General features: G+C 36.3%; 1 protein-coding gene across 1 annotated transcript in view; it reads right to left on the reverse strand.

Moving 5' to 3' along the window:
- Positions 1-1,467: 1,467 nt before the first annotated feature.
- HERC1 (HECT and RLD domain containing E3 ubiquitin protein ligase family member 1) overlaps positions 1,468-12,786 on the reverse strand; it is a 102,614-nt gene continuing 91,295 nt past the window's right edge. Inside the window, 15 exon segments of the mRNA XM_040569397.1 lie at positions 1,468-2,140; positions 3,048-3,353; positions 4,263-4,415; positions 4,663-4,915; positions 5,332-5,408; positions 6,659-6,824; positions 7,006-7,175; positions 7,560-7,729; positions 7,923-8,061; positions 8,936-9,105; positions 9,762-9,864; positions 10,456-10,578; positions 11,022-11,177; positions 11,876-12,057; positions 12,512-12,650. Coding sequence (XP_040425331.1) covers positions 1,955-2,140; positions 3,048-3,353; positions 4,263-4,415; positions 4,663-4,915; positions 5,332-5,408; positions 6,659-6,824; positions 7,006-7,175; positions 7,560-7,729; positions 7,923-8,061; positions 8,936-9,105; positions 9,762-9,864; positions 10,456-10,578; positions 11,022-11,177; positions 11,876-12,057; positions 12,512-12,650 — 2,493 coding nt within the window. The 3' untranslated portion in view covers positions 1,468-1,954.

The following is a 12,786-nucleotide window of genomic DNA, read 5'->3' on the forward strand; positions in this document are numbered from 1 at the left end:
GTATTACTATCTTCTCCATCTGATAGAAACAGACTGGCAAACTGGTAGCACTGATTTGAGTCACATCAATGAGGTCTAGTATACAATCATACACTACATTCTATAGCAGTTTCCATTCTTATTTGTAGCCTTATATATATATATATATATATATATATATATATTTATATATGTACAACACCTATAAATTTAAGCCACAATGTGAATATACTTCCTCACAACATAGTGTCAGGATGTGGAAATCTCAGTCCAATTTGGAACCATAGTACATGATGAGGCAGGAAACTGAACTGCATGATTTCAGAGCCCTGAGTCCCTCGTTCTCCCCAAACAATTGGAAGTCCCCCTCCAGATGTTTCATGCTGCAGTCTGGTTCTTGGTCATAGCTCAAGAACCATTTGCCTTTTTCATGAGCCAACAGTGAGTCCTAACTGAATAAACAAGATAAAACCTGGATCTAGAAGCTCTTTGCTCAGCCCTTTGACCAACATTAGCCAGCAGCAATACATCAGGTTCCATCTCGGACAACTGGGAAGCTTCCCTAATAATCCCTGCTAACATAAAACAGGAATGCCTGTGTTCTCCAGACTCAAACAAACTAGTGGTGTACCAAGTGAGTTTAGGTTCATAAATTTTCTCCACAGCCCTCAGGCCCCACAGCATCCTATCAAGGATTCCAGTGAGAATGAGGAGGAACATCAAGCCAGAGCAGCAGCAACTCACCTGGGGAAAGACACTACCCTTCTCAGCTTGGTTGAACAGGGTTCCTGAACATAAAACAGCATTTGCAGTTTGACACAAATTATAGTTTAGATATAGAGACTGAAAGGAATTGTCATCAGCACTTCCCTAAGACATAGAATAAAAATTTCTTGGTAATAGTACATCACCGACCTAACTAGATATGAACATTACAGCATAAGCCAGGCACTGCTGACTATAACACAATTACAGCTGTGACAGAGACCAAACGCATGCAGTTTACTAAAATCAGTCGTATACTCAGAATATATATAAAACCCACAGCTTCAACAACTAGCCTGTCACCTTCATTTTAATTTATTTGTACTCTGATTAGGATCAGTTACATCAATTCCTGTATATCAAAGAGGATGGGGTGTTTTTTGGACAAAAGGTTTAAGATTTCCAAGTCAAGATGGCTGTATATTATTATTGTCAGCAATTACTACTCTGCAAAAGAAAAACGTTTAAGTGAAAATCAAGAAGGAATCAAGTACAACTTTAACTCATATTGAAGTACAAAGCATAAGCTAATGGTATACCTGAAAAAGCCTCAAAGACATTAAGAAAGCAGGGCACGGTCCTACCTATCAGATTACTTGAAAATAAACATTTTAAGATGCTTCAAAAGTCATGTCCTGTCTAAATACTGTAATACTATAATTTCCTGAGACAAAACGAAAAAGTATGAAGACTAAGTATACCAATACACAGTTCACAAATGCATACAAGCAAACAATTCTTGAATTTGCTTTATTTTTCTCTGCATAAGGAACCCTGCACAGGCAATTCAAATTAAAACAAAATAAATATGTGAATATTCATGTAAAACTGTCCTTGCTAATGAACAATTATACACAATGTACAACTCTTCATGTTCACTGGGAGGGCTTACAAATGTACTATTCCCAACAAAAATGCACCAAAATGTCTCCATGCAAACTTATCAAAAGTGACCAAAAAAAGGAGAAAAAAATTACTGATCATACTTTTTTGTTTTCTTTTTCCTTTTTTTTTTTTTTTTTTACAATCACAAAAAATAAAAACATCTAATTTTTTGTTACATTTAGAGTAACTAAACTGTGGCCACTGTTTATTAACATCTGTTTTTATGCTCCTAAAACATCTATGGTTACCATAAAATTATGTCAACAACAAATTGGACTTAGGGCACTATTCGTAGTAAAAGGAAGATGATTTTGTTCACAGAATGTTAATAATCTGTGTCTGAGCCCTCTGCATTGTCCACATTCCGTGAGAGCATATAATTGTCCATATCTATAGACCTGCAATTATTGATTGCATAGCGCAAACGCTCTGCCATGATTACTTGACTGGAGTAAGGTGGGAGCCTCAGTTGAAAGAAACAAGTCTGTGAGGTAGGCAAGCTGTCGTAAGGCTGTGGAAATGGATAAAAGGTGGGACACTGTTAAGTTTGTGAATAAAGTGAAAAAAAGCAACATATCCATATTTCATTGATCCCTTCTTCCCTGCCTCTATCATTCAGCATTTTCTCATTGTATCTCAATATTTCTTCTAAGAAGCAGACTAGCCTCTCTTGTTTATTACATCAATTGTTTTATCCTGCAGTATATGCGAAACTACTGCTATATCACCTGCTGTGTGAGTTATTCCACTCACTAATGAAATGCAACTATTTGACCACACTACTATTTAGAAGCCCACTGGAAGACACCAAGCAACATTCAAATTACATATCATACTGTGCCTTAACATGAAGCAACCTGAGACACCTCACCAAAGATGACAGTCAAAACACTGTTATCTTATATTTGCCCAAGTTTTTGATTCATATAGTTCAGACAATATCCTTTCACTGCACAAACCCCAAACACAATGCAAAATGTATGCAACCTGTATGTAAAGTAATATACTGTAAATTCATTACAGTGGTTTTAGGACTTAGAGCTCACTAGTGGTCATATGTTGCTGCTTAATACAAACTTAAAGGAGTGAAAACTATCGAATGAAGAAAGGAATTGGAACAAAAAATGACTGTGGACAAGTTACAACAGAAGAGGTTTTGTTTCTTGTGCAAGGGCTTGTGTTGACCTCCAATCACAGAATCATAGTAAATATACCAACTGAATTAATATGCAATTCATGCAGTATTCAATGCTCCTGCACAAATAAAATCTTTGGCTTTAATAGCTAGGGCATATCCTATCCCTGACTTTCTCTGTAAATTTACAGTTATGGAAACCTAGCTGCTATTGCCAAAGGACAGATTAAACTAGACAGGAATAATATTAATAATAATAATAAAAATAAAACCAGCATCTTACCCTATCAACCTTCATTATTTGGAATCGCTGAGAGATATCAGCTGTGTTGGCTGGCAATCGAGATCTTCCTGACACAAACCTCATGAAAAGCACTCTCTCCTCATTTGAAAATTCTTCAAGGGTATGCCAGAACCACTGTACTAGCTGATGCTGTTCATCAACTTCTCTGTAACGCACAACTTTCTTCAGAACTTCAACTGATATTTCCGGCATTCCACAGACCATTTGTTCCAACTGCTTAGCAGTCAGAAGAGACAACAAGGGAACTGGAACAATCCAAGACATTCCTTCTCTTACAGCAGCCACCTATTGCCAAAAAAAGAAGAGACATTGGAAGTGCAATTGTCCTACTTCTGCCACTTATTGTACCATCCAAATAAATACAAAGGCAATGTATCTGCTAATGAACAGGGTAAGGAGAGAGAATATCTGCCAAATACAACCTCCCACACATGCATACCCTGCACAGTCAACAACCTCGCAAAATTCTGGAGAATATTAAAAGTATTATTAAAATAAACAAAGCTATTTTTAAGAGTAATTACACATAAAAGAAAAGATTCTGCCACAATACAGCAGAACTTAAAGTACAAGTTAGTAGCTTATTTTTCTAACACAGGTTAGAACTCTGCAATTCTGCATGCATCTATGTCTTGAGAAAAAGGAAAAGAATATTCCTAACATCTAATTATCATAGTGCTTTTGCAAACTTCACTATACAAGTGACAAAACACACAGAAATATGCAAATAGGTAATTAATACTTCTCAGAACATTAATGCTGTATTTGTAGTTTCTTTGCTAAAGCAGAAAAGAAACAGTTTTCAGTTAAACGAATGTCTGTCCACAATACTTACTTCAGCTAGACTCTATGTTGCTATCATGTCTAGTAACACTGCATAGTGCACACAATTGTGGTGAAGTTTCCCAAGAATTGACAGTTGCAATGGAACTGCTCTAATGAAAAAAGTTCTCATTTCCAGTACTCTTTTGTCAACTGAGCAATTGCTAAGAAAAATAGAACTGACTTAGAACAACAACAACAAAAAAAAAACAACTAAAAAGAACTATAAGAGCTTGTGGGGAAAAAAATCCTTGTGGATACAGCAGAAAGCCAAGCTTTTCATATTCCCTAATAAACTGTAATGGAAACTTACACGAATCAAAAATGCTGTTCATGTTAACAATGTGGAGAGGATCATGATGAGATTCTTACCTGACGGTCCATTTCATGAAGTCTGTACTCAATTGCCCTCTCCACATATTCTTTCCTGTTTGAAAAGGTAAGTGGGATACTGTTCCCTCCAGGGATTATGGGAACCATTTTACCATCAGCACTTTGACCAACAAAAGAATCTAAAGGAATCATCTGTTAGGCAAAACAGAAAAACTATGTTTAGTGTAAGTCAATCAAGTGATCTAGGTTTAACATTTTACTATCAGTCACCTAGAAATATATTTAGGTCATGAACTATTCCAAATGCTTATCAAGGCCTTGTTATCCCAGTAATAGAAATATTTAATCATATAATAAAATTAATACTGAGATTAAGGTTAATCTGATAGAAGTGACCACTTTCAGAATAAACTCAAAAGCTCCAACTTTTGCATCTTACCTCATGGAAATTTTCTTCAGTAATCCCACTGTCTTCAATGTGAAGAATGCTGTTGAGGGTCTGCACATAGAGCAGATCTACCTCCTCCAAATCCTCCAAGATGAGTGGGATACAACAAAGTTGCTTCCAAACCATTGGAGCCAAATGAAGATCTAATGGCTTTTTTGTACGAATAGCTACACCCATGAGAATACCCAAGAATTTAAACTGCATCAGATGTTCATCTAAACATGCTGAAGGGTTAAAGAGAAACCTGGAAGACAGTCAAAAGACTATAGTATAATTTCTGTGCTACTTCATTAGAGGCAAAAGAAGAAATATTTCTAGGCACAGCATAGTAATTGTCAACACAATTATCAGCAAGAGGTGTCCAAATAAGTAGATTATTGTTATTTTTGACTGTTGAAATAAAGGAGGCCAAGATGGGCAAATTTAACCCTGACCACAAATACTGAAATTCTTAATGTTACACTAAATTCTGTATCAGCAATCCAGAAAGTTCACATTTAAACCACACCTTCTCCTTCATGTCAAAGTAACATCATAACCTGAAGGAAAAGAATGTACTAGGGACAATCGTGAAGTCCTACCATTTGGTATAAAGTAGTTAATAGAAGTTAATTTTCACCAACCTACATGTGCAATAAAAAGAAATCCTGGACAACTTACCTATCCCTATTGTAGCCTACTTCAGCAGTAGCATTTGGAGAAGGAATAAGCAGGTCTACTACTCCAGTTTCCAGTTCCTTAAAAATCAGCAACAAAAAAAAAGCATTCTTAGACACAGGGACAAGAAACCTATTACAGAAATATTTTGACATTATAGCATTGTAAGACAGAATAGTCTATGACACTGATTATTACTTATTAAAAAATCTTTTGAAATACTTAAGAGAAAGCAACAATGGTAGGGCTGGTTTTCCTTAATAAAATCACATTTATTTGAAGGCCTGCCTGTATGTCAGACTATAATCATTGTTTCGCTGTGACTACTCTGTGATATATTCCTGGTACCTGTTCTAGAAATGATCAAAAGCCCTAAGCTATACACCCTACCAAGTGCAGCTTTTTGCATGAACTACCAATGTACCAAATTTTTCAATGAATTATTTTCTGAGCCCTCATTACACCTCACAGTGAATGTAAACTGCCTAGGAAAGAATCTATAAGTTAGGCCTCAAGTCCTTATCTGAATCAACCCTCTCTGGTCTAACCGGTATTAGAAATATCACTAATAAACAGAGTTCTTTAGTTCCTTCCATCCTGTATCCTAACTGTAACTCCAATTCCAGCTCCAGCACTATCTATGGCTGTTCCCCTGTCCCAGACTAAGCATGCCTATTAATTATCCTCTTTTGATAGCATTAATTCTCATTCTTTGGGATGTAAGACTCCTGGAAGAGTCAAGGAACAACCAAAGACCTCCAGCCAGTATAGTTTTCAATCCTTCTCCTGGCTACAATCATAGTCGTGCCTTAAAAGCAACTAGATCTCTCTTAGTCCTAGCCCATAGCCCTCAGTTTCCAGATGAATCTGTATAGCAACAATATTCTGGCTAGGGTCATAGTAAAAATACTTTCTGCCACTGAACTCCCTTTCCAGCACTGAACCCAAGAGGTAACAGATTTTCACATACGTTAGAAACCCCTGACAGAGGTGTTACTGTATTGTATGCCTACAATCTTATAGAACATATTGGCTGGACAGAATGGGGGTCTGCAAAATGTTCCCATAACAAGTAGGGGCTATTGTGGAACTTCAAGGTGGCCTATTGTAACACTAAGTTACAGTGTGGCTTTTTTGCATCTCATTGCCACAATTTGAAGAAGGTTTATTTTTCCTTGGAGACATCCATAAGTAGACAGTTCTAGTACTATGACTCAGGACTGAAAAATAAGAATTTAGTGTGCTGCATAAGGAAATCTGACAAATACAAACAAACACTAGATACAACGAAAACTCTACCAGGCATTTTGAAGTAATAGACTCTTCATACCTGACACATTTCTGTAATAGTGTCATCAAACACTCCCCCTGCATCATCGGCTCCTTCTCCAACCAGTTTCACTTTCCAGGCACGGGAAGGTAGGCGAAGGTCCGATGCATTCAGCTTTACCACTTGTCTTGCTATCTGTACAAAAATGGGCTTGCATTTCCGACCTCTTTTGAAAAAGAGAAGAGAAGAACAGCCATAAAATGTAACTCATAAAAATGTAAAGGCTAGTGAAGTCACTTGGTCATAATAAAGTTGTATAGAGAGAGCATGGTATACTAGAAGTTATGGAAAATGTATGAATATTGGTATTTGATATCAAATACATTCCCTGTGAAAACAATACTGACCTGGTTGATATTCTTTTTACAGTAATCAGAGGCCCATAGTTTTTTCCCTGAACCATAGTTTTTCCTATAGAGCGTACCATGGGGAGTGTGTACACTCGTGGTGCTAGCAAGGGTCTTAGCTGTCCTTGAACTATTCCCCACGTTCCAGCATTGTAATGAGATGTACTGTTCTGCAATAAGGCAGTATGAGAATAAACATTAATAAAGGTCATTAATTCAATTCCTTACAGAATAAAAACCTTCATAATTAATCACTAGCACTTCAATATTTCGAGAAACAGGTTAGCACTTTTTGTTTATAGCTTTGAGGCTACTAAGTTTTTGGAAACTAAAACATTGACATGTCGATATTAGTGTAAATGAAAATATACAATGATATTTGAAAATGTCTGGCTTAATCCAGATCTGTATATTTATTAAATAAATAAATAAAAAACATACAAACAAAAACTACAGAACCTACCAATAAGGTCTGTCTTTATCTGGTGAGAAACTTTCCAGTGACATGGCACAACACAACACAGCTAAGCTGTATTTTTCAAATGGAATTTTACCTGGTTATTGGGACTGAGGTTGAGTAATCTCCATGAAGAGTACATGAGGTCAGAAAAATGGTACAGCAGTCTGAGCCTTGCTCTTACTGTATGAATGCTCATTTCTTTCAGTGCCCCATACTGCGGTGGAATGGCATCAGGTAAACCAAGCTGTAAAGGCACTGAAACACCTACCACAGTAAAAGAAAGAATGCATTATTTCATCATAAAGGGTAGCAAAATTCAGAGACTAAGGTAATTTGAAAACTGAATGAATGTAAAACAAAACAAATTTGTCCAAACATTCCAAGGCTCCAGTTGCATTCATCCCTCGGGAAACAAAAAGACTAAATCAAATGACCACACAAACCATCTGTTTTTTACCTGGAGCTCTTGGTGGAACAGGCGGTGCTGTCCAGGCAGCACTGTGGCAACGTCCTGCTGAAATCTGTCGAATATTTTTTCCTTGCAGGACTGTTATTAGGGTTGGTTCTCTGACGTGGTTGGTATGGCCAAGTCCAAGCTGACAATTTGTAACAGATGGAAAAGGCACAAGGAAGAATCAACAACTGTGGAAATACTTCTAAAACACTCTCAGCAAAGATTCAGAGCAAACAGTAAAGAGTGATTCTTATTGACAACATATACTGGGTTAAAATATGTAGCTTTTAATCTTTTATTATGCTCATTTACCTTTTATTTTGGATAAAACATTACATCCACACTTAATGGGAGTAGCAAATTTAGGTGGCAAAGAGACCTTAAAACAGCTACAGATTTTTTGCAAGATCTTTTGTACACTGAGAAATTCATCTATGCACAACCTCTCATGCATAGTCAACACAGCTCATGCCTCTTCTGTACCATTTAAATACCACTTCTGCTGTAGCATAGAAGCTCCTACAATAGTTTATGAAAACACAATCTGTGTAAAGAGAATGTCTACTGAACCTATTCTGACTTTTTACCGATAGCTTTGAATTTCATTTCTAAAAGTGGTAACTTTGTATCATAAGAGTATAAAAAATTATTCCTACACCATATAAACCAAGCTTTTTAAACTGCAAGGGAAAACATAAAATAGGCTTTCAGAACCAAGTTTCTCTATTTTTTTCTTTTTACACTAACAAACATTTCTCTTTCAAAAATACAAAGTAAGCATCATTCTAAAATTAGACAGACTTCTTTCAGAAACTATTCTAAACAAGTTGCTCAACAAGCATTCTCAAATACTCAATCCTGAAATATCAGAGCAGCAACTTTGCCCTTCTGTTACAGCAGCCATCTGAGGGGCAGGGGAGAGTTTGATTTTCCACCAAAAGGTATACATTACAACGACATCTATAAAGTATAATTAGCCTTATAAAGGTTAGAAATAAACAGGAAATAGTATATACCTGTCCTTCAGAGTTGCTACCCCATGCATATACATCCCCTGTAGATGATAAAGCAAGCGTATGCTCTGCTCCTACAGCTATGTCTTCAATAAAGACTCCTGACAGTACTGGAACTTGCTGGGGTCTGTTGTGATTTCGAGCTCGGCCCTCTGGTAAACCTATAAGGCGATCTGAAATTGCAAGGAAATATCCACGTATATAAAGAACATCAAAAAATGAATTTTACTTGCAGGCAAAGTCAGGGAGGGACAAAAAGCAACTCTTAGGTACTCTCAGAACTGGGACTAAATAGAGAAATTTAGTGTACATTTCCTACAAAATCTTACATGTGCTCATTAATATTGCCAAAATTGTTATTTTCACTGTAAATCTGAAACAAAACCAAAATCTATTAAAACAAGACTTCTAGATCTAAGCATATAATTTTCCAACACACAGGAGTTAACTGACTTAAGAGCAAATATGTTTATTTCAGTGTAGCTGGCAACTTGCCTGTCCAGAGTTTTGAGCGATTTGTGTAGGTATAGGATTTATTAGGCAAAGTGAACATTCAAGTAACCCAATGCATTTGGATGGGTGAAATTCGATGAAGATTAAGGAAAACACTCTTCAAAAGCTAAATTAGAATATTCTGAAAGATAGTTTTTGTGAGATCAAACTAGATACAGCCACAAGTCTGGATTTTAGGCCTATGTTAATACTGCATTGCTGTACTTCCAAAATCCTCATTAGGTCACTCTTATAAATGCGTCTTAATATTCTTCATTTCACTTTCAATACACAGAAACATATAGATGGAAACATCTGAATACCAGATTGCCCCTACCTTGTCCAAAAGTATATACATGACCATCTTTTGTCAATGCAACAGAAAACTGGGTTCCACAGGCAACTTTTTTTATTCCAATTCCACAAAGAATATCCACTTTCTAAGGGGTAAATGAGAGGACAAAGAGCTATGAGGTTATGAGGGTACAAACAGAAAGCAAATATGAATTACATATATATCTTCTGCTTTCAAAGATAAAATTTATAATTCCCACAATGCAATGCATACAATACAGCATTACTCTGATTAATGCCTGTACATGAATACAAGAAACTGAGACACAGTTTTCTCTTTTTCTTTAACAGAACTAACATCTTATTCTATGTGCAATGATTCAAAATACCTTTCATTTATTGGTGATTGGTGGGAGTGGCATCAGAGGAAGCCCAGTGTGGAAACAACCTTCCCCACAAATTCCAAAATAAGGAACCTCTCTGCTTTAAACTAATCCTATGACTGTCACTGTTTGTATTATCTCTGACATAAGGTGAGACTGGTTTACATGAGATGCTTTAGAGTGTCATGCTTAGCATAACATATGATCAGAATTATTTTTGCTAGATTTTATTAGAATAGTATAGCCTCTGGAATTACTAAGTTAAATTCTGAAAACTACATTCTGAACTCTGTGCAATACATTTAGCAATGCTGAAAACTTATTGAAAGAGTAATTTCCCCTGTGAATTCTAACCTGTGGTGAGGATTTTGCAGTGGAATTTCCCAAACCAAGTTTACCATAATCTCCATCTCCAAAAGCCCAAACCATTGAGCCATCAGTTGACACAGCTACAGTATGATTGAGTCCACAAGCCACCTGGTTCAAAGAAATATGTTATTACTACAGTTTTTGCCAACTTACTACAAACTTGCACAACCCAAATACCTTCTAGAAAAAAAAAAAACAACACATTTTAGAAAATAACTATCCCTTTAAAGACACTGAAACTTGCATTGCTTCATATAGTGTTTTGAAAACATTTAGGACCACATTAGTTGTGTTATTTTTTTTTAGCTCATGAATTCATACTTAATGCCTACATATTGAAACTTTACAGTGTTTTAAAAAATGTGGGGGAGGGATTGCAGTTTTGCACAAAGAGGATCAAAAGCCAGGAAAGAAATTTGAAAACAATACACATACTCAAATTCTGCTATTACAATCAAAATAAAAGCCAAAATTAAAAAGCAGAACACTAAAATATATTGAAAATATTAGCTTTAAACAAAGGTATGATTGCAGTTTTAAATAAACCATGCCTGTCCAATCTGGTAACCCTCCAGTGCTGTCACTCTTTCTGGAAGTTTCTTATTGGAAGTATTTCCAAGTCCTAATCGACCATAATCACCATTTCCAAATGTAAAAAGTTTGCCATCTGCTGTCACTACAGCTGAGTGTTTGAAGCCACATGACATCTAGAAATAAAATAATTGTAATTTATACATGTAATTTATATTTTAGGGGAAAAATATTACACACATAAATATGTAATACCCTTTTCACACACAACATATATTTACTTCATAAAGATGTAAAGTACAGATATTGTATTGTAGTATTAATGACTCAACATTCTACCTCTTTTTGTTTTCCCTCACAGTAAAGTTAGGAGGAAGACAGGTGGATACCTGCGTGAATGAAGGCTTTCAGACAAAACCAGGTATCTTTTTTTGGACTGTTATAAAGCAGACTTAGTAAGGAGGAGGAGGACTGGTGACTTGTTTTAAAGGTCAAAGATATCTATCTGACAAAGACCAAGGGAAACTGCTAAGTTGTGCCTGTGTTTTGACAGCCTTTTGGACCATCCCTTACTTCCAGGCTCTTTCAAATTTTTAGTCTTCTCAAATAACAAGTGTCAAGTAACATCACATACCACCAGTGAGTCTTGTGATTGTAACATTCTTCAAGTGGGAATTACCAACTTGCTTCATAATGCTCAGAGAGAAGTCAGAATCTGCCTGTTTTCATTCAGTATCTAAATTCAAATTGGCAAGACTGACAATGGCTCTGGAACATCTCTATCGCTATCTGTACTGGTTACCCCAAGCCAGTATTCCTAGCACTAAATTACAATATCTGCAGTTCATAAGAGGAATAAAAAATGCTGTGGAACCTGCACCACTTCTTCTCCTTGCAGAGCCTCTATTTGTCTAGGCCTGCGCTGTCTGTCGCTGTTCCCATGTCCCAGTTTGCCATAATCTCCATCACCCCAGCTAAAGACTTCCCCACTTTCCGTTAAAGCCATAGAATGTCCATCAGATCCACAAGAGGTCACCAGCTGTGTTACAACAAAGCCTGTTAAAGAAAAGTGAGAAAACAGCGCTTACAGTAAATTATAATGAACTCTTCATATGCATCCACCAAGTGCCCCTAGTGGTAGCACATTAAGGCCAGGGAAAGGAAGCAACCATGAGTATAGTTTTTTCTTATAGCAATTGCTTTATTTTTATTTTGAAGGAACTCTTCATCTTCTCATGTGCAACCTATGCTTCTGACCTGCTGTTAGTTTTGGAATGAAATGTTGCTATCTTGGGCAAACACTTTTCCTCAAAGCCTTCTGAAAATTAAGGAATTTTAATATGTCACTACCTAAATCGTGAGAAGAAATAAAAAGCTAGTTTATTTTTTATTTACTGACTAAAATAGTTCAATATGTCAATCTGTGAAAAGTGTCTAGACAAATAATTATATTAACTGCCAAAATGCTTATTTGTTCTCTATCAGTCGAGTAATTTCAAACCAGTCTTACCCTGCAGTGCTGAAATGACCGTTAACACATGAAGATCATCTGAATTTCCTTGTCCCAGTCGCCCATAGCTCCCTTCTCCACAAGCCAAAACTGTGCCATTAGCTTGAATGACGAAAGTACAATTCTGACCACAAACAACCTAGTTGAGAAGAATACACAGGTGTGTTATTTTTGTTTTAGATGCAGCGATGTTGTAAGTCCTGTGTTAAAATGTACCATCTTTTTTTTTTTTTTGTCAAGACCACAGATTCTGTCACACTACAAATACCTTCACA

This window comes from Cygnus olor, chromosome 11, assembly GCF_009769625.2.
Source record: "Cygnus olor isolate bCygOlo1 chromosome 11, bCygOlo1.pri.v2, whole genome shotgun sequence".
In the NCBI taxonomy this organism is placed as follows: domain Eukaryota; kingdom Metazoa; phylum Chordata; class Aves; order Anseriformes; family Anatidae; genus Cygnus; species Cygnus olor.